The sequence below is a fragment of the Thrips palmi genome, unplaced genomic scaffold (genome assembly GCF_012932325.1).
Source record: "Thrips palmi isolate BJ-2018 unplaced genomic scaffold, TpBJ-2018v1 HiC_scaffold_5, whole genome shotgun sequence".
Lineage (NCBI taxonomy): Eukaryota > Metazoa > Arthropoda > Insecta > Thysanoptera > Thripidae > Thrips > Thrips palmi.
The window spans coordinates 4941008-4962226 of record NW_023144632.1 but is presented as its reverse complement, the minus strand read 5'-3'; the positions used below and the strand labels follow the sequence as shown (position 1 = coordinate 4962226).

The 21219-nt window shown below is 55.5% G+C and overlaps 1 protein-coding gene across 1 annotated transcript in view; it reads right to left on the bottom strand.

The window, feature by feature from the left end:
* LOC117650789 (dynein heavy chain 1, axonemal-like) overlaps nucleotides 1–21219 on the bottom strand; it is a 62721-nt gene that overhangs the window by 8782 nt on the left and 32720 nt on the right. Inside the window, exons 27-53 of the mRNA XM_034394391.1 lie at nucleotides 17785–17939; nucleotides 17381–17699; nucleotides 16133–16188; nucleotides 15574–15801; nucleotides 15081–15199; nucleotides 14800–15005; nucleotides 13950–14112; nucleotides 13721–13881; nucleotides 13305–13574; nucleotides 13074–13235; nucleotides 12840–13002; nucleotides 12601–12770; nucleotides 12306–12514; nucleotides 11925–12027; nucleotides 11306–11434; nucleotides 10949–11069; nucleotides 6358–6488; nucleotides 5940–6045; nucleotides 5684–5838; nucleotides 5063–5251; nucleotides 4829–4993; nucleotides 4538–4754; nucleotides 1894–2048; nucleotides 1293–1412; nucleotides 813–1123; nucleotides 506–737; nucleotides 36–431 (exon numbers count right to left, since the gene is read on the bottom strand). Of these exons, the coding sequence (XP_034250282.1) occupies nucleotides 36–431; nucleotides 506–737; nucleotides 813–1123; nucleotides 1293–1412; nucleotides 1894–2048; nucleotides 4538–4754; nucleotides 4829–4993; nucleotides 5063–5251; nucleotides 5684–5838; nucleotides 5940–6045; nucleotides 6358–6488; nucleotides 10949–11069; nucleotides 11306–11434; nucleotides 11925–12027; nucleotides 12306–12514; nucleotides 12601–12770; nucleotides 12840–13002; nucleotides 13074–13235; nucleotides 13305–13574; nucleotides 13721–13881; nucleotides 13950–14112; nucleotides 14800–15005; nucleotides 15081–15199; nucleotides 15574–15801; nucleotides 16133–16188; nucleotides 17381–17699; nucleotides 17785–17939 (4911 nt within the window). The remainder of the gene's footprint in view (nucleotides 1–35; nucleotides 432–505; nucleotides 738–812; nucleotides 1124–1292; nucleotides 1413–1893; nucleotides 2049–4537; nucleotides 4755–4828; nucleotides 4994–5062; nucleotides 5252–5683; nucleotides 5839–5939; nucleotides 6046–6357; nucleotides 6489–10948; nucleotides 11070–11305; nucleotides 11435–11924; nucleotides 12028–12305; nucleotides 12515–12600; nucleotides 12771–12839; nucleotides 13003–13073; nucleotides 13236–13304; nucleotides 13575–13720; nucleotides 13882–13949; nucleotides 14113–14799; nucleotides 15006–15080; nucleotides 15200–15573; nucleotides 15802–16132; nucleotides 16189–17380; nucleotides 17700–17784; nucleotides 17940–21219) is intronic.

Below are 21219 nucleotides of genomic sequence, written 5' to 3'. Positions count from 1 at the left end.
GCTCAGAGCGGCACGCGGCCCGGGGCCTCCCTCACCGCGTCGGGGATGCCGGCGGAGAGGAAGAACTGCCACTCGGCGGGCTGGATGGCGCCGTGGTACAGGTGGATGCGCGCGCACACCAGCACGGCGAACCACAGCTTGTGGCGCTCGAACAGCGACCGGCACACGTTGCCGTACAGCGAGAAGGTGAAGGCGTCGTTGATGGCGCGGATGCGCGCCTGCAGCTCCTCCTGCTCGGCCTCGCCCTTGGCGCTGGCGCGCATGGCCGCCACGAAGATGGCCGTGAACCACTCGAGCGAGTACTGGTACATGGGGTCCAGGCGCGCCAGGTCGTTGAGGCAGAAGTAGAGGATCTGGGCGCGGTTGGCCACGGGGAGGTAGCCGGCCCGCGTGCGGTCGATCTCCTTCTGAGTCTCCTCGCTGGCCTCCACCTGCGGCAGGCGGTGCGGTTCGCATCAGAGGCCAAACGGCACCGAGAACGCAGCGCGCGCAGTGTGTCGCTCGCCTTGGCCAGGATCTCGTCCGACTTGAGCTTGGACGCCTCGAGCGACAGGATGAGGTCGATGTCGTCCACGGGCGAGCCCTCGGAGGCGGACAACAGCTCCAGCGTGTGGTCCTCGATCTCCTTGAGCTCCAGCTTCATCTGCGCGCACGAGGTGACGATGGCCGAGCGCGCCTCCTCCAGGTCGGGCCGCTCCTCCGACACCACCAGGGCCAGCAGCTGGTCCGTGAGGCCGCTGCGGGCAAGCGGGGCAAGCGCTGCAGAGCGAGCCGTCGAGGAGGCCGCGGCAGGCCAAGACAAGCACACCCACCTCGGCACCAGGGCGAAGTTGACGAGCAGGACCTTGATGGCTACCTCGGGCAGGTAGTGCGGGTTGGCCAGCTTGGTGGTGATGAAGAGCTTGAAGCTCGGGTTGTACGGCACCATGGTGTCGCCTAGCTTCATGACGACGGACGCGCCCTGCTGGAACGTGGCCCTGGACAGCACGGGCTCCAGCGCGGGGTCCAGCTCCTCGCCCACGTTCTCCAGCAGCGCCGGGAAGCCGTAGCGAATGGCGGTCTCGAGCGACCGCATCAGGGCGCGATCAGACAGCTTCAGCACCACGAGCTCTTTGTCCTTAAACTGGAGCAGCAAAGTTTGGGAGCTTAGTTACTTAACGAAGCTACTAGTTCCATCAATGTATCCCGCGGCGGCCGGGGCGCCAAAGTGGCGGGATAAAGTTGCGCTGCCTGCGCCGGACAGCGCCACAAAGGCTTGCGGTGCGAGGCACGCGGTCGCACGCGGTACGCACCGTGCTCCTGATCCAGCGGTTGGCCTGGCCCTGCGGGTCGATGAACAGCGGCCAGCGTCGGGAGTGCGCCACCAACACGGCACTCTCGATGGACAGCGCGTCCCGAGGCAGCCCGTCCACCTGCCAACACAACGCGGCGCAACGCGGGGCGAATTGGGGACCGGATTCCCCGACGTTGCTGCTGCGGGGGATCGCAGACATTCCCCACGGGCGGGTTGGGGCCAACAAATACTCTTGAGAGCACTGAGCCAAGCGAGGGGGTAACGACTGGTAAATTTCGTTTCAGCCGGATTACGGATTACAGGTTACCTCAAAATTTTGGGATTCCCGAAGTCGTTACCCCCTCGGAGCCAAGGCATCGCGTCTCTTCAAACTCAAACGGATAAAAGCCTCTAAATTTTAAAACAGGTCCTTACTTTTTGATATTGTTTGAAAGCGTCGAAAAAGTTTAGTTTGAGTTTAAATAAGACTGTGCTACGATCATTTTGACGCTGCGTGTACGAGATGGGGACCACTGGGGACTAGGACTGCCGCTCCATCGTCGCGGTGACAGCCAAGGCGACAGCCAAGGCGACAGCCAAGGCGACGCCGCGCCACCCACCTGCCACAGCCGCACGGCCACGGGGTCGCCCAGGGTGGCGACGGGGCCGCAGCCGGGGTTGTGCGGCACGGCCGCGGCCTGCAGCGCCGCCTTCCAGCGCTGCAGCAGCTCGCGCCGGTACCGGTCCGTGAAGACCGTGAGGTAGGCCACGGCACCTGCCAGGCGACAGTCAGGCAGTGTGCTGGCAATGTGTATTATCCTTCTTAACGCTTGTTTAAGCTATCCTATCTGCTTAAAAAAAGGGATGGATGCAATACAGAAAAAAAGGCGGGCGTACTGGGTCCCACGTCCTAAGTCAAGCAGTCCCCACCACTGTTAAAAAAAGCCGTACATATCAAGGAAAAGGGTACGGCTAGACCGTACCTTACGGCGTACAGAACTACTGTACCCGAAAACCGTGCTTCCCATAAGAGCCCATGTTGTGAAAAACCGTACTCGGTACCCGTACCCGTACTCCGTACCCCAAAAGCCGGTACGGTGGCAAATTGTCTACCAGACTGTGCCTGTACCTTTTACCGTGGATTTTTTCTACAGTGACATTCGCTTGAAAGGCGAAGAGCGGCCGCATCTTTGAAGCCCAAGCACACAGGGCCTCCATTCTCGATCCCTCTCCCCCGGTGCAGGGCGGGAGAACACTTCTCCGGGCGCCACCCGGGGCGTTCGATTTCTCGCACAATGACAGAACCAACGGAAAGAAAGATCGCTCTGTCTGCCAGGGGAGCGCGAGAGATTGTCGAGAGGCGCGCGTGGGACGCTGACGCCGGCGTCACGCCGCCATCGACGCCTGCCAGGAATCGCAGCCGGAAGCGGATAAAGCTTTCTGGCGCATAGTCGATTTGGCGGCGGATCCTCGGCGATCCTCGCGCGGCGCCGCGCTTCTAATTTATTCCGGAGAGTAATGACGCCTGGGCGCGGCGGGGCCAGGCGGGGCGCCCTGGGCGGCGGTGGATCCTGTCCCTCTCGCACCCCCGGGGCGCCACGGGACGGAGTGCGAGAGAGACAGAGAGTGCCGAGATGGACGAGCCGGCCGGTGATCCATCATCGGGGCGACGAGACGCGGCGCGCGACGCGGCGGTGGGGCGCGACACAGCCTTCCACTTACTGAGCGACGGAGCGAACATCTGTGCAGCATGGCGCACAGAGGATCACGACACCAGATGCTGTGGTCACGATTTGGAGCTTACAAACGCTTTGATTTCGAGCTTGCGAAAAAAAAAATTCATGTTATGGTTCTGTCAACAAGGTTATGTTCAAGTTACCCTGCTGGCTCAAGTCATTCCATTTCGGTGTGCGGCGCCTGAGGAATTTCTCGCGTGGAATGCAATTCTCGTCCTCTTTCAGGACTCCGGAGTCCTCGTTTTCAGAGTTCCCTCATTTCCACTGCACGACTGTGACGTGACGGGCGAGCCCGGGCGAGCGCCTCTTGCTGGCAATCACTTCCTGACCATAGAAAACGGTTTCTATGAAACTCTCATCAGAGCGACTCGTACAATGCGCCGTCCCTTTGTCTCCCTAACAAGCTCCACGAGTGAGATGTCGCTCTCTCAGTCACACGACAAAGGGGTGAATGAGTCACCTCGCTACCCCTCTCTCAGGAAATCATTTGGGGGTTGCGAGAGAGAAAGAGCGACGGAGTAAACATTTGGAACCAGTGGGCTGCATCATCATCATCATCAGCGCTGCTAGGCCTATGCAGACCTTTGGCGGTTCGGGTCAGGAAGATACTCCGACCTTGCGCGACCTCGCCGCAACCTCAGATGCGGGAGGATTTCAGCATAGTCGAAGTGGCCGCTGCCCTACTGGGGAGCATGGGGTCAGTGCGCGCTAGGCACAAGTGCAGCGACTTTTCTCAAAAACTTTTTGAAGCCCGCGCCCGCACACTCTCAGCACGTTACTGACTTTTGCCTCATTAACTATGTATTCGTGTAAGCAACAAAAATACCTAGTAATTTCTAGGTAAGTATGACAAAGTTCCTTTGTAAAATTATGTACAAAACCAAATTGTCAGTGCATTATTTAATATTTCCTAAGTAGTTCTTTAAAAAAGGAAAAGTACGTACAATGGTTGCACGAATTACTTGAATCAGTGCTGACAAAATGAGCAAAAAGTCAGAAACGTGCTGAGAGTGCAGGGCAGGGCTGCCTCGCCCGACAGCTCTCGGGATGGGGAGAGGGGGAACAGCCCACGCCACAATGCTCCACGCCACCACGCCACGCCACCACGCCACGCCACTACGCCACGCCACTACGCCACGCCACCACCCACGCCACCACGCCACGCCACGCCGCCACGCCACGCCACCACGCCACGCCACCACGCCACGCCACCACGCCACGCCACCACCCACGCCACGCCACGCCACCACGCCACGCCACCACACCACCACGCCACACCACGCCACGCCACGCCACCACGCCACACCACCACGCCACGCCACCAGGCTTCTGCGTCATGCACGTGAAGCCTTGACAAAGCGGGCTGATGCCGAGACGCAATAAATCGTCGGAAGGAAAACTCAGCTCAGCCTGGAGCTACGTGGCCGAGAAGGCGAGAACCCAGGCGGGAACTTGATGCCGAGGCGGCCTGTGACGCGGACGAACCCCACGCTAGCCTGAAGCACCCTTGGCCTGCCGTTCCACTGACCGGCGCTGATGAGGACGTCCCCGATGAGCACGTCCTTGCCGGCCTCGAGCTCCTTGACGGTGTCGGCCCAGCGCCCCTGCTCCGAGGCCACGCCGCCCAGCAGCCGCCGCGCCCGGTCCATGCGGTCCTCGCACTGCTGGGCGCGGGCCTCCAGCTCGGCCTTCTTGCTCTCTGTGGCGCGCAGCTCGGCCTGCAGCGCCTCCAGCCCCGCCACAATCTACGGGGCCGTCAAGGACTTTGTCAAGGACACGGTCAAGGGACTGGTTGAGGACCCCAGCCCTCCGCCCTTGCCTTGGCCATTCGCTCCTGAGTGGCTTGTAGTTGCTTCTGAGTGGCCTGCAGCTCCCTGTTGGCCTCGGCCAGCTTCTGCTTCTTGGGCTTGACGTTCAGGTTCACGAAGTAGAACTTGTAGATGGCGTGCGTCCACACGCACAGCGACCCGCAGGCCTTCGACACCTGCACAAAACTGAAGGTTTGAAACCGGTCATTTGAAACAGGAGCCAAGTTTCCGACCACCGCTCTCACCTTGACCACGAAACTGGGCTGGAACTGTGGGTTTTCAATGTACGGCTTGAGCTTCTTGACAGCCTCCTCCGTCATGTTCTCCTTGTCGTAGTTGACGAGCGAGCTGAGGAACTGGTCCGGGCTGGCCAACAGCGCCGTGCCGGGCGTCCAAAAGTCGTTCACTTTCTCGCCGAGCTTGGCCCCAGGCACCTGCAAGAGCAGCAGTGGGGCTGTGAGCCCAATTCTCTCGGCTCCAGACAGGCAGTCGGAGTATGCAGCCGCGGAAACCCCTTTGAGGCGAGTGAAAAGGAACCTTCTGTACCGGGGGCCTGCAAACAGCTCCAGGCTCGTAGAAAAAAACGCCACCGCGAGATTGCTAACAGCACCAGCCTCTAAAAGGCAGCATTGATCCAACAGTTTCCATGGCAGGTATCCCCATGGGAGCCGGTTGCGAGTTGCACGTGGTGGCTGGGTGAATTAAGGCTGAAGCAGCAAGGACTTGCACTGCGTCTCATTGACGCCGCTGCGCAGCGAGTGGATTATCGACCGAACCGACACTGTTCGCTCGCAAGGCCTCGCCAGGCGTGGCCAGGCGACGCCAAGCGCACCGGGCGGCACGAGGGGCGGCAGCGGCGGGCTCACCTTGTTGGGCGGCACCCCCATGGCGATGCAGATGGCCTCGATCACCAGCACCACGCCGGCGGGGGGCTTCTTGAGGGCGCGCACCTCGCTGATGTCGTTCTTGTTGAGCGCCTGGAGGCTCTTCTCGGCCTCGCGCAGGGCGGGCATGGCCTCGGCTGCAACCAAGAACTCAGTGTGAGGCCGCGGGACGCGAGGCAGGGCCTGGCCGGCTTACGCCCGTCCGACCGAGCCACGGCCGACCCACGGCCGAGCTCACCCAGGTCGGCCTCCGCGTCCTCCGCGATGGCGGCGCACTCGGCGCTCTTCTCGCTGGCCACCTTCTCCTCCTTCTGCACCTCCTCGCCCGCCTTCTCCACTTGTACCTGTGACGTCAAACACCCACCCGGTCGTTTAGCAAAGTGGCGCTCTGCCCGTCCCTTCGAGGCCAGCCTCCACAAAGGACGAGTCGGGTATAGACGCCCACCCCCTCCCCTTCCCGCCCCGAGAGGCGCTAAGAGTGACAGACGGCGCCATCCGTCTGAGCTCTGCCAGTGGCCTGCCACCCTTGCCAACCCCACCGCCCCCAGAGGTCGCGTCAACAAGCAATCTAAGCGCCCGTTTCAAACACGTTGCCGCTGTGCTTTCTAAAAATAAACACACCCGGCCCTCGTGTCGAGGGGGTTGCCTGGACTTGCCGTGTCGGCGGCGATCCTGTCCAGCATCAAGACGGTCTCCTGCTGCGCCTTGAGCAGCGAGGGCCGCATGGCGGCCAGGTCCTTCTGCAGCTCGGCCACCTCCTCGGCAGTCTTGTGCAGCTTGTGCAGGCCTGCGCACACCGAAAAACTTTCCTCCGACTTGGCACTCTGCGGCGGAAACCCCAACGGGGCCCAACCCCAAGCACAGCGAGCCCCGCGCGGCGCCGCGCGCCCAGGGAGTGGCCGAAAAAGGGAGGCTGCACGGCAGTGTTCTAAAGGGTGGGAATATTCCCGGGAAAGTTGGGAATCTTGGGGAACGTTACCGGGAACGTTCAAGGCTCCAAAACGGGAACGTTCCCGATTTAAAGTAAAAATTAAGTATAAATATCGATAAATGCAAGAATTTACTGCAAATTTACATGAACTATGGTTTCTGCACACGAAAGTTGAATAATGTTATTGTTTTTGATTAATAAGGTGGGATAAAAATAGAGGTTGTAAGAAATCGCAAACGTAACAGCGCTAAACACGCTTGTTCTACTATTTGACGTGAATTTTCGGTACTATGGGCAGTGTTAGGCTCTTGGCTCATCCTCCCCAACCGATGCCACTCAGAACTGATCGTTTATAGTATGGTAGTTAAATATCTGCTGAACCGACTGGCTTCACGGGGACCGACTAATATGTTGAGAATCGACCTAAAAGTTTTCAAAGAAGCTAGAGTCTCAACGACTTAAAACGCAAGTCTTTATAGTCTGAAATAGTAATGGATATAGATAGGACATTGCGAGAATAGCCAAAATTTACCTGTTTGTACTCTCCAGTAGGTAAATTAAGTTATTTTCTTAAAAAAGCTGAATATTCCCAGCTTTTGGGAATCTTCGGAAATGTTCCCGGGAATTTACTGGGAACGTTCCCCAAAATGATCGTTCCCGGGAAATTTAGAACACTAGGCTCACTAATTGCAAAAGTTTCGTAGTACAATGTCCCGTTCGCATAAATGTAAATCGAGGGCTGATTGGTCCCGTGCCTTTGCCCAAGGAGAACAAAATTGTCACGAAAAGTTCATCGTGAGCTTATTTCGGGTCACATGGGACCTCATATGTGCTCAAATCGGGGCGAAAATCCGTCACCTGCAGCTCACGGTGTCGTGACGATTCCGTTCTCCTTGGGTGTGTGGCTCATTTGCATAAAAACGAATGCCGTATTCGGACGAACACGACACAAAGCGCGTTTCAACGAATACGTCACGTTCCCGGAAAGTGTAAATGGGCTCCAGTGCTTTTCAGAACGTAGGCGCCCAGCATTACACTGGTAAAACTAAAGCGTAGTATTACCCTCTGTTTTCAAGCGTAATCTGGTTACGCTTGAAATCAAGCGTTACAGGCTCATCTGCCAAGGTTCCCCCTATCTAAATGCATAGGGGAATTTCTAGTCTAGGCTTGATTTCAAGCGTAACGTCTTCAAGCGTAACTTTACGCTTGACTCAAGCACAGAGTTACGCTTTAGTTTTACCAGTGTAGCGTTAAGCTCTGAAAGGAAGGCATACGGCGCTTCGTACACACGAGCCTTTCGTCCAGCCCGACCGGCCGGGATAAAGATCAGACAGCGCGAATTTCGCAGAACGAGGCGAGACGGGTGTGGAGTCGCTTGCAAGCTAGGAGAAAACAAAAGTCGAGGAAAGGACGCCCGGATGATTAGAAAAACGAGGAGGGTGGTCCAGAAAAAAGGAAGTCCCTCGAAAGCGGTAAAGCGCCCGGGCCCGGGGATGAAGCGCTAAGGCGCTATTCGCTCCGCCCTGATGGCGAAATCGTGTCCAGGCCCAACTCGCCACATGGGGGCTAGAGTAGGGACCCCCTCTGTGAGAGATGCGCACGCAAGGGGGGCTGACTCCTATAATACTTCGTACACAGACCTATAATACTTGTATAATACCTATAATACTATAATCCATAATACCAAAAAATGCCGCACATTTAGTGCAGTTTCGGGTTCAAAATGAGAAAGTTTTGTAAAATTGTGGTGAACAGGCGTTCAGCGATTTTTAGACGGATCGTTAGAGTAAGAAAATGGCGCTAAGGCTGATGACAAGGTGCTGAGGCTCTTAAAGATGCGCGGTAGTATTTTGAGGCTCAGGAGCGCAAGCCGGAATCCTTGTTTTCAACTAACTTGCGTATTTCGGAAACCTTTGGTACACGGAAAACCACTTAAAACGACACAATTATCTAAATAAAATGTTCGGAATAATACCTATAATACTCTATAATACCTATAATATATAATACTTCGTACACGGTTCGGGAGAGTCAGCCCCCCTTGTGCGCACGCTCGACTGCTGGAGTAGTAAACCGGGCGATTTTCGCCCCGTGCGAGACTGGCACTGCGAGCGAGGCTCCCGGCCGGGCGGCGTCCCCTCTCCATGTCCATTCTGGCCTCGCATCGGCCGATTTTTCCCCAGTTTACCCTCGACCAATCAATCAGAAGGCCGGATTCGCAGCCAGCGTGCGCATCTCGGCTAGAGGTCTCAGACGGGTGAACAATTTCAGACGGTGCTTCTAGTTCATCCTGGAGCCGCTGCAGGCACCACCTGTATCAAACTCGCGTTGGCTCGAGCTGGACAAAGTCCCACTTCTAAAACACGGCATTCTTCGTAGTAAGGTGCCAGGTGCCCACTGATTCAGCGGCTAGCTACAGACATCCGAGGAATCTTGCGGACCGTCTGTGGGCACGCTTTGGCCGTAATAAATGCAAAATTTGGCGATTTGGACAGGTGCGGACAGGACAGTTTGGACCAGCGGTTCTCAACCTTTCTCGGCTCGCGACCCCAAATTTGTAGCCAAAAATTTCCGCGACCCCCAGGAAAAATTTCGCGACCCCACGGGACCCCTCCTTTAGCATGCCACTGCGTCTGATCCGAGGCGGGCATTTTGCTCCCTCAACGGGCAATTGGTCTTTGGACCTTCCTTTAGCATGCCTCTGTTACGGAGTGCGATTATCAGTCTTAGTTTGGGAGCAGTATTGTCTCAAAGTTGGCCAAAACGCTCAGAAATGTCTTTAAAAAATCATGTTTTGGGTCGATTTTAAGCAGCCACTGCGTCTGATCCGAGGCGGGCATTTTGCTCCCTCAGCGGGCAATTGGTCTTTGGACCTTCCTTTAGCATGCCTCTGTTACGGAGTGCGATTATCAGTCTTAGTTTGGGAGCAGTATTGTCTCAAAGTTGGCCAAAACGCTCAGAAATGTCTTTAAAAAATCATGTTTTGGGTCGATTTTAAGCAGCCACTGCGTCTGATCCGAGGCGGGCATTTTGCTCCCTCAACGGGCAATTGGTCTTTGGACCTTCCTTTAGCATGCCTCTGTTACGGAGTGCGATTATCAGTCTTAGTTTGGGAGCAGTATTGTCTCAAAGTTGGCCAAAACGCTCAGAAATGTCTTTAAAAAATCATGTTTTGGGTCGATTTTAAGCAGCCACTGCGTCTGATCCGAGGCGGGCATTTTGCTCCCTCAGCGGGCAATTGGTCTTTGGACCTTCCTTTAGCATGCCTCTGTTACGGAGTGCGATTATCAGTCTTAGTTTGGGAGCAGTATTGTCTCAAAGTTGGCCAAAACGCTCAGAAATGTCTTTAAAAAATCATGTTTTGGGTCGATTTTAAGCAGCCACTGCGTCTGATCCGAGGCGGGCATTTTGCTCCCTCAACGGGCAATTGGTCTTTGGACCTTCCTTTAGCATGCCTTTGTTACGGAGTGCGATTATCAGTCTTAGTTTGGGAGCAGAATTGTCTCAAAGTTGGCCAAAACGCTCAGAAATGTCTTTAAAAAATCATGTTTTGGGTCGATTTTAAGCAGCCACTGCGTCTGATCCAAGGCGGGCATTTTGCTCCCTCAACGGGCAATTGTTCCTTGGACCTTCCTTTAGCATGCCTCTGTTACGGAATGCGATTATCAGTCTTAGTTTGGGAGCAGTATTGTCTCAAAGTTGACCAAAACAGGCACAACGATTTTTCAAAGACATTTCTGAGCGTTTCGGCCAACTTTGAGACAATACTGCTCCCAAACTAAGACCGATAATCACACTCCGTAACAAAGGCATGCTAAAAGAAGGTCCAAAGACCAATTGCCTGTTGAAGGAGGACGAAATACCGCCTCGGATCAGACGCAGTGGCTGCTTAAAATCGGCCCAAAACACGATTTTTCAAAGACATTTCTGACCGTTTTGGTAAACTTTGAGACTGCTCCCAAACTAAGACTGATAATCACACTCCGTAACAAATGAATGCTAAAGGAAGGTTCAAAGACCAATTGCCGGTTGAGGGAGCAAAATGCCGGCCTCGGATCAGACGCAGTGGCTGCTTAAAATCGGCCCAAAACACGACCCCAGCTACCTCGCCGCGACCCCTTAAAATTTTTTCGCGACCCCACTTGGGGTCGCGACCCTAAGGTTGAGAACCACTGGTTTGGACAGTACGTGCCCGCCCCGGCCCGACCCGCACATTTCGTGTCGGGTTGGGGTGGGCTGGGACCTGCTGCGTACTTGGGCTGGGCCCCTAGGCGGGGCTTGCGGGGCGGGGCGGCCTGGCTGACTGGCACGCTCACCCTTGCGCAGGCGCACTACGCCCTGGTCCAGCTCGGCGCGCTTCCGCATCAGCAAGTCCGAGTAACTAGTCAGCAGCTCCAGGAACGACGTTGGGGTCACGTAGCAGTGGCGGGACAGCTCCTGCGGGCATTTAAGGCCGAAAGTTGGGGACGCGCTCGCCGGGCCAATAGGCAGGCCAATAGGCAGGCCAATAGGCAGGCCAATAGGCAGGCCAACAGGCAGGCCGGACAGGCCGCAAGGCCCGAAAGGGGCACGAGCCCCGACCACGTGTGGAACTCAGCAGAGTTTTGTTAAGTCGGCAGGCCGGCGAAGCGCTACGGCAACGAACGAAGAGTGAAATGGGAGGCGACGCCCACCTGGACAAACAGCTCGCTGGCCGCCTCGACGCTGGTGTGCATGCCTCGGCACACCGCCACCATGCCGTCCAGCACCGCCGGGGGCACGCTCAGGTCGGGGATGTTGGACAGGAACCGCAGCGCCACCGACTGGTCCACGCAGAGAAAGCACAAATCGAGGGGTCCTATTCAAAAGATCTTATCTGGGCGTTCCCCCCAAGACAATCTTATCTTAAACGCAGGCAAATTGCACTCAGTTTGATCATTTGATACAGCTACAAATGAATATAATTTGTGATTAAATTGACTGAAATGTGAAGATGAAAGATCAAAGAAACCAATGGTACATGCAGAAATATATTCCGCTTACTCTCGAACCCGTCCCAAAGGGTCAAAGTGAGCGAAATTTGCCTGCGTTTAAGATAAGATTGTCTTGGGGGGAACGCCCAGATAAGATCTTTTGAATAGGACCCCTCGAAATGGAAATCGACAAAAAAAAAAAAAAAAAAACGAGGCCAGAATTGCGGTTGAGAGAACAGGACAAAGGCTGGGATGGATCAACACACGGGCTGTTCCTAACAGCAAAATATCTGCGGGCGATAGCGCGCAACGAGAAGGCTGGCCGCAGAGACAAAAGGACCTGCAGAGCGGTGTCCGGCCACGCGCTGAACCAGTCGATGGTGCAGCAGTTGACGAGGGCGGGGAACATCCGGAGGCGCGCGCGGAACAGGTCGCCGATGGGGCTGCAACGGGGAAAGGTGAAAGGCCATCGCAGCACAGTGGGCCAGAGGAGCGGGGGAGGCGGCCAAAACTATAGGCGCGTTTTGAGCCCCAGAGTCGCTAAATGGAACTCGAAACGAACGTGTGACCCCACCAACGGATTGCCCTCCGGACGAGGAATCCATTGGTGGGGTCACACGTTCGGTTCGAGTCCTGTATGGCGACTCTGGAGCTCCAAACGCGTCTACGTTTTGTTCGCCTTCGCCGGTGCACAGGTGAGTAGGCGCGGCGACCCACCCACCTCATGGCGATGATGCAGTGCAGGTTGGACTTGACGCAGCGCTGGTAGGCCGCCACCATGTTGGAGCGCGTCGCCTGCAGCCCCCGCTCCGTCACGACGCCGCGCATCTGCTGGTAGATCTTGTCCAGCTCCTCGGCGTCGTAGATGTTGGGCACGTCGCCGGCGTTCAGGATGCTGTTCAGGTCCTCAAGGAAGGACTCGGACTTGATCTGATGGACACAGCGAACAGATTGGGGGATGCACTCTTGCAGCCAACAAAACCTCGGCGTCCATACTGGCCCTAGAGCTGGCCCACCTGCGTGTCAGAGAAGAGGAAGACGGACTCGCGCATGTGCAGGCCGGCCTTGAGCAACAGGGTCTTGATGTCGTCCCGCCACTCCGCCAGGCCGTAGGCTCGGCTCAGCTCAATGCTGTAGCACGTCAGCTCCATGGCGAAGGCCGCCAGCTTGGTGAGGCTCCGGCGGCCTGCAACCCCAGGGCTGGTTCACAAAGCTGTCGCCAACACGCCCCACCCGAGGGAGGCGAGCAACGCACCCGAGCCGCCCATGCCCAGCAGCAGCGCGTTGCCCTGGGGCTGCCGCAGGACGCGCGCGATGCGGCACACGTGCTGCATGGCGTCCGTGAACAGCACCAGCTGCATCGGCGCCGTGCTCTGCGAGTTGAGGTCGTCCAGCAGCTCTTGCAGGACGTCCGACAACTGCGAGCCGAACACCGCGGCGTCACCAAAACCTCCCAGGCGCTTCACGTCGTTCTGGGAGAGACCCCCACCTTGTCCACGTCCGTGATGCGAACGTACTCCCGCTCCACGTTGGCCACGTCGCCGAAGTACAGCGTCTCCTGGCCGACGGGGTCCTGGCTGAAACGCGTGCGCAGGACCGACCTGAGCCGCTCGGCGAACCAAGAGCGGTCCCTGTCGTTCACCAGACGATCCTGGAAACGGAGCGGCGCCGTCAAAGTCACGTTCCAGTAAAGGCACCATTGCGTGACACCGGACAGTACCTGGTACACGCGCAGGTTCTCGTGGTACCAAAGCACGAGGAGCTGGTCCAGCGTGGTGACGTTCTTGGGGGACGCCATGAGCACGCCCTGGAAGACCTTGCTGAGGTCGCGCACGTTGAAGGTGTAGTGGGTCTTGGTGGGCGTGGGCAGCAGCTCCTTGAGCACCACGTCGTACACGTCCAGGGTGGCGAGCACGAGGCGGTCGAGCTCGCCCAGGAGGCCGTCCGTGCGCTCCAGCCACCAGCGAGAGATGGTGCCGAAGATGGTGGCCTTCAATCAACACTCAGCAACGTAAATATTCCCTCATTTCTTAAAGTTTTACATTTGGCGCAAGTAGAACAGTTTGTTAATTCGTCATTTTCATTGAATTGCTGCCCTCGGCCAGACCTCGGCCCTGCCAACGACACCAAACTGACCTTGCTGTGGTCCTCCAGTTCCGGGAACGCCAGGTAGTGGAAGTGCCTCATGACCCGGGGCGTGACGGCGTTCCTGCCACCCCCGGGAGGGCCCATGGCCACCACCAGGTTTACGTCCACGATCTGCCGGAACTCGCCCACGGCCTTGCGGTCGTACCAGCCTGCCGCCAAATCCAATATCAGACGAGCACGTGGGAACCCCTTCGCAAGCAACGGGTTGTTTGCGCACCTTGGAAGTCCAGCCACTGGCGTATCAGCTCGATGGGGGGCTGCGCGCCGTACACCTCCAGCGCGGGCATGTTGAAGTCGTCGATGAAGAGCAGCTGACGCTTGTTCTGCGGGGGCCCGAACACGCCCTTCCGCCGCCGGTCCAGCTTGGAGTCGATCACGTCCTGCCAACGAAGGCTGGAGATTATAACAGGGTGCGTCTTGACCTTGGAGTAATACTTTTAGGGAGTCCTAACTAGAGCTGCACCTTTCTGTTTGCCAACGCCCTGAAGGCTTGATTTTCAAATAAGAGACTTTTCCAATAGCTCATCTTGTCACAAAACGAGTGAGGATTTACGGGATGCAAACAGATTGGAGCTAACCCATACCGTTGCGGAGTTCAGGGCGTTTCTGTGCGTGGCACTAGGTGTCCGGCGAATCGTAGAGAGAGAAAGAGATAGTTTCTGAACTTTGCCACCTTGACGCCCGATCGAGGGGTCAACCACTTTTGACGTTAGGGGACCCAAGATTTTTTAAGAGACAAGATTTCTTCGGATTTCACAAAATTTTGTTCCATTTTAGGCCTAAAATCTGCTTATTTTTTGCCCATTGGAAAGAAGGTTTCGGATTTCCTGAGATTTCGAGCGATCTAGTAAGGGGACACACGATTTCTCGAGTGGTTGCCCCCTCGCGCCCGATAAAAAAAACATCTCCGAGGCAAAGCCGGAAACCGCCTTGAGAAAAGAAGCCGGAATTCATCCCATCCGACGCCCCAGACGGCGAGCTTGTCCGCTTTCCTCCTAAGTCGAAGTAATTAATCGGAAGAGCCGGAAAGAGGAAACTACCAAGTACGCCGTTTCTCTGCTTCGTGCCTGGGTCTGGTTGGCCGAGGTGCGCGCCGAGAAGCACAGGCAGTCGGCGATGTACTTGTCAGGCAGGCCGCGGGTCAGCTTGGCCACGACGGTGAGGGTCTTGCCCGTGCCCGTGGGGCCCACGCACGCCACGTTGCGGCCCTGCGTCACCAGCAGCTCCAGCATGGCGCCGCAGCGCCGCGTGTCCAGTGTGGGCACCTCGATGTCTGCGACAAAGTCAGTCGCTGCGGTCAGTGGTCCAGTCCCCTGGGCCGGTCCCCCTGGGCCACCGGAACACCTACCGGAGTACAGCGCGTCCTCGGGGATGGCGTAGGGCTCCTGGTCGTGCATCCAGTGCAGCCACCGCGGAGCCGCCGGCTCGCCGTCGTCGGTGGGGTCCTGGAAGCCGCCGTCGTGGAGCCTAGAGAACATCAAGAGCATTATTAACCGGCACAGTGGCGGCGCAACTCTGCGGTTTTTCAAGTGCTATGGAGCAAACACAATCATCTCAGTTTTAAGCGTGTCCCACACTCGTGTAAATCTTGTCAAAATGTCAGAATCATGTCTGAAAACATGATCGAAATTCGCGCACCTCTGAAAGCCAAAAACATATTCTGACATTCTGCAGAACCCAGGCCATCAATATCAGCATAAGTTTTCGGTATTTCAGCTTTCAGATGTGCTCGAGTTTTGATCAGGATTTCAGACATGTTTCTGACATTCTGACAAGATTTACACGAGTGCAGCGCGTTCTTCGTGGCTATGGCCGTCGTGCGACCGTCGTGCCGAGCGCACCTGTAATCGTAGACGAGCCCCTCGCTGGGGAAGGCGGGCCCGTGACCTTGGGTCGCCATGGTGCGCCGCAGCCACGCGGAGAACTTGTGGCGCGAGGCGTTGTCGCAGGTCGCGCCCACGGACCAGACCACGGCCAGCGCCACCCACGGCGCCAGCAGCGACGCTGGAGGGATAAGGCGAGACGGTGAAGGCCGGCCTGTAGCGTGTAACCCGGCCTCGGGGACGGAGCTGCGGGCTTGGGCCGTCATTCAGACTGTACACAGCAGCAGCGCGCGGCGGACTGGATGCCTTTACAAAGCGACTTGGAGCCTCTCAAAGGCCTGTGGCAGGCGCAGATTGCATCCCGTCCCGTCATGTCCCGCCCGTCCGCCTGTCCATCGTCCACTCACGCAGCAGGGCCAGGAAGGGCGCGGCGGGGGGCGGCCGGGGCGGCGCGAGGCGGCCGAGGCGCGCGTCCAACAGGTGCAGGCAGCCCTGCACCAGGCAGATGTCGGCAGAGGCCAGCACCTCCACGACGCCCAGCGAGTTGCGCAGCGCCGCCACGCCGCCCAGCAGGTACGTGTCGAGCAGCGCCAGCAAGTCCTCGGCCAGGCTGGGCAGCGCGTCGAGGCCGTGCTGCGGTGGAGGCACACAGTGGGACGAAACTCGAAAAAAGTGGCGATAATTTTGGGATGCTCCGATCGTCTCCACAAACACTACCCGGGGTTTTTGGGGTCCGAGAAACTTGAAGCCGTCAAAATTCTAAGCCGAAAACGGACGCCAGGGGCGGATCCAGCATTCCAGGAGGGGGTGAACCCTTTGGAGTACACGGAACGATGCCAAAATCACTTCTCGGGGGTTTTTGGGGATGAGGAACTCGTTACCGTCAACCTCGAAAGCCGGAAACGAACGCCAGGGGCGGATCTAGCAATCAAGGAAAGGGTTAAACTGGATCCACACCAAACGTTCTTTTCCGGCTTTCGACGTTTACAGGAACGAATTTCTCATCTCCAAAAACCCCCGTGTAGTGATTTTGGCATCGTTCAGTGGGCTCCGAACGGTAAGCCCCCTCCCTGAATGCTGGATCTGCCCCTGGCGTTCATTTCCGGCTGTCGACGTTGACGGCAACGAGTTTCTCATCCCCCAAAACCCCCGGGTAGCGATTTTGGAGACGATCGGAGCATCGCCACTTTTTTCGGGTTTCGTCCAGAACGCTCTTTTGGAGGCTATTTTCCCAAAACGCGAAACATTCCGAAACATTCAGTGGCATGGAGTCCAAAGTGGACTGGCTGCCCTATCACCGACAAGTCACAGAACCGTGCGCAAATGTTCGCAACTCAACTTATCGCACTGTAAAAATCGTTCAGACGCCAATTTTATAGCACTTTTAACGGCAATGTATTTTTATCCGGGTGACCCAAGAGTAAACCTGACTGCTGAATAACATTGGTGAGGATGTTAGCTTTCCAAAAACATATAATATGAGACCTTTATCCTGAATATGGCGGCCACCAGAGCGAACACTGTACTCCTATTGGAATAAGTGAACGAAAAGCTGAAAATGCGTCATCTTTGGCGCTCCGCTGTGGCTCGCTCGGGTCATATATTTTAAAACTGTTAAGTGTCACGCATGGCCGAGGCCTTTCCAATTAACACCGACTAGTTTGTTGGACCCTGCCGTTCAATTTTCAAAATGCCACTTCTCGCCGCTTTTTACGCGTTTCGTCCCACTGTGAGGCACGGCCAAGCATGGGGGTTAGCAGGGACTCGGTACCACGCGGTACGCGGCGCCACGCCTCCCCGCGGTCGCAAACTTGGCTCGCCGTACCTGTGGCAGCGTGCGCAGCCAGCATTCCAGAAAAGGCCGCAGCCCCAGCACGCCGGGCTCGAGGTACACCATGCCGCAGCGCGACACGGTGGCCGGGCTCGCCACGGCCAGGTCCGCCACTTCGAACATCATCGTCATGTGCTCCGTCATCTTGATGATCTCGCCGCTCGTGAGGCAAAGTTTCTTGTTGTCGTCCAGCACCGTGTTCATGTTCTCGATCCACACGGCGTCCACCGGGCCGTCGAACACGAACCAGCGCTTGTCCGCGTCCACGGCGGCGGCGCCGACCCGCACCAGCGACGGCAGGATGCCGTCCGTCCTGCGGCCGTTAATTAGCACGTCACTCATGGCCTTCGAAACTTGGGCGACTGCAGCGCGCGGCGGGGGCGGACTTGGGTACCCACCACTCGTGGGTGACGGCGTCGAACTCGCCGTAGAGCTGCCCCATGGTGATGGCCTTGGGGTTCAGGACGGCGGCGTGGACCGGCGTGAAGGGTGTCCCGCTAGGCGACTGCTTACCGGAGAGCAGCGTCATGGCGTCCTTCAGCACCTCGTAGCACTGCAGCAGGACGAGGAAAAGAGAGGCTGATTAGGATGTCTCTTGAATGAAGGGCTCTCATTTACAGAGGTCTCGCCTTTCAGGACTGGGCTCGGTTCCATAAAACACCGCGCTCTTGGAGGAAAAAAGTTCCGCCAAGGCAAGCTTAGCAAAGCGGTCTTGCCGTGGACCGGCCGGGGAAGCCGGGCAGAGAGGGGGCAAGGAGGGAGGGGGTGGCTGTGAGGAGTGGGGACTGGCGCGGCGAAGCGGCGTGGCGGCGCAGGCGACGACGAACGAAGAACCACGACCATGCAGTCCCCTCCGAGCGCGCTGAATGGATGGATGGGTGGATGGATGGGATGGGATGAGTGGGATCGTATGCAGAGCTAGAAGCGGTAGCAAGACCGCTTAAAAAGACCCCTCTGTCCAGTCACGGGCAAAGAGGAAAAGCGGAACGGCCAGGCACAGCGCAGCAGGCCAGTGTCACCGTCACAAGCACAGCGCGCGCGTTAGAAAACTCATTTCCCTTACATTGTTTAGCACTCGTTTAGCTGGCAGGAGTACGAGCTGTAGCGGGGACGACAAATCCCGCACGTACCAACGAAACTCTGCGCGAAATGGTGGCCAAAGACACAATAAATTGTTCATGTTCAAATTTCGTACGAGACGTTTCAGTTTTTGCGCAGATCAAGTTCTTGATAAAATTTGTACGCGATGTAGCACGGAAATATAGAAATAGTATGTGCTGTTTTCCACACGAAAATCGTAAGAAAAGTTCATCACAAGAAACTTTAACGTCTCGACAAAATAATACGTAACATTTAAAGTGCACCGCACCTGTAAAAAAAAAGAAAAAGCGCAGGCTCTATGGATACGCGAGATGTGCCACGCGTGAGGCCACGTGACGCGAGACCGCGACTCGCAGCAGGGGCCAACTGCGGAACGGACGCCGCGCAGCGTCCTCTTTCAAGCTAACTCCAACTCCATAGTCGTCCAGTCCGATCCGCTTCTTTTCATCTTTTATTGGCTTCGCCCAACGAAACTAATTGGCTCCGCCCAACGAAATTAAAGGAAATTGAATTAAATGGTGGAGCCAGAACAAGAGCCCCTGAGAAACCGGGAACATGGTCCGTGTTTCCACGGGACAATGTGGACAACAGAGCACTTTTAGCGGGAGGAGTAGATAAACGTGACAAATTGAAAAGTGGACCGGAAATGTAGCAAATCGACAAAATAGTCAATGAAAGAGGATAATTTATGCTGCTGTATCATAGGTATATCAAGATCGCACAAATTTTTAGCAGATGATACCTTTAGTACTTTAAAACGTACCTAGAACAATATAAAACACTTAAAGGTGTCAGCTAGCTTTTACTCGAGAGTCCAGAAACCAAGGCTGTATCCTAACAATAATGGGGGCTGGCTGCCCGGGCGGGCTGGTGAATGAGTGAGGCACAGCCTGCGCGACGCATCGACAACTCCTCCTCCGGGTACAGCGCGAGCGGCACCGGCCAACAATGCCCTCCCCCCTCTCGCACAGTCCCTCCCTGGGTACAGCGCACGGAACAGCAACAATGCCTCACGGCTCGGCACGGCTCAGCGCGCTCGAGGCACGGCGCGGCGGTGCAAACCACAGCTCAGCTCGCACCAACACTGTCCAGCTCGCTTAGGTCTATGTATTTTATTGGGCTATCTAGTTCATTTCATACACAATTATAAATAATCCCGAAATACTACCTAGAAGAAAACCAAACGAGTATCATCTGCTTTCATTAACGTTCGTTGAATGATATTTTTTCAACTTTTTTGGTCAAAACTAATTGCAAACATTACTTTGAGTCTCTTCACTGAAAATCAAATAGTGATACATCTCACTCACTGAGGGGTGAGACATGACCGTCTCACCGAAAAAGGGTGATACTAATATGTATCACCGAAAAAAATGGTCGTACACGCATGTATCACCGAAAAAAAAAGGTCGTACACAAATGTATCACCGAAAAAAAGGGCGATACTTCCCTAGGAAAACAAGGGCCAATCTCGCTGAAGTCTCACCTTTTTTCGGTGATACATGCGTGTACGACCATTTTTTCGATGATACATTCGTGCACGACCTTTTTTTCGGTGATACGTTTTGTATCGCTGAAAATTGGTGAGATGTCTCCACTCTAAATGTCTTACAATGAAATTTGACCTATGTTATTCGTATGTTACAGTGAATTCGGCGCAAGCATAATACGAAGCAATATTCCTTCGTAATACGAATCTTTTCAGCTTTTTCATTGTAAGATACAAAGAAAAACCTTCGTAATACGACGAAAAACCACCTTCGTATTATGCTTGCGCCATTTCCTTCGTATTGTGGGAAATTCCTTCGTACGTAAGACATTTAGAGTGTCACCCTTTGGGTTCAAATATTCTACGAAAATTTCTAGTTCGATGGAATTTGTGATGCTTTTGCTTACAGAAGGAAGAGAAGTCAAAGTTAACGGCGTTAAATAACGCCGTTAATTTTGACTTTCTCGTCCTCCTATGGCCAATAGCATGACAATATTCAGTGAACTAAAATTTTTCTTAGAATATTGGAACCTTTCTGAGTCTATTCCAACAAAGAGACTCAAAGTAATAATTAAAATTAATTTTAACCAAAACTATTGAAAATATTGTGCACAATTTGTTGAAAATTAACGTTAACAACCCTGCTAATCATCTAAAAGAAGGGCGGCTTGAGGACCTTATAGGCTGTCGGAGTCGTATCCCTCCGCGCGGTCAACATAACCTATAAATGTCCCGGTTTTCACTGATTTTAAAAGAAATGACGCATTGTTTTTCTAAAATGATGCATCTTAACCGTTTCTAGAATGAAGTGGAGCACTATAATTGAGGTACTGTGACATGTCCGCGAAACATCGGAAGTTTATCGTAATTATAATACATCGGTTTTGACGAAATTCAGCAGTAAAAAAGAATCTTACGTCAGTGGGTTCCGAAAAAAAATCAGCTTTTACGAATTGTATGGTTAAACTGCTAACTTCTGAGTAGTTTTTTCATAATTACCATTGCAAAATTCGGTCCCATAAGATTAGCATTGTAACATAGTCCCTCTGGTCCTCGCGGATGAACACAGATTCGGCCCACTCCGCCAGCCTATTGGGGAGGGGAAGCGCGTCGCAACTGTTAGTCACGGGGTAGCGCGCGGTCTGGTCACGACGCGTGGTGAGCGGCGCGGGGCGGGCGGCGCAGGGTGGGGCGACGCGGGGCGGGCGGCGAGGGGTGGGGCGACGCGGGGTGGGCGGCGCGG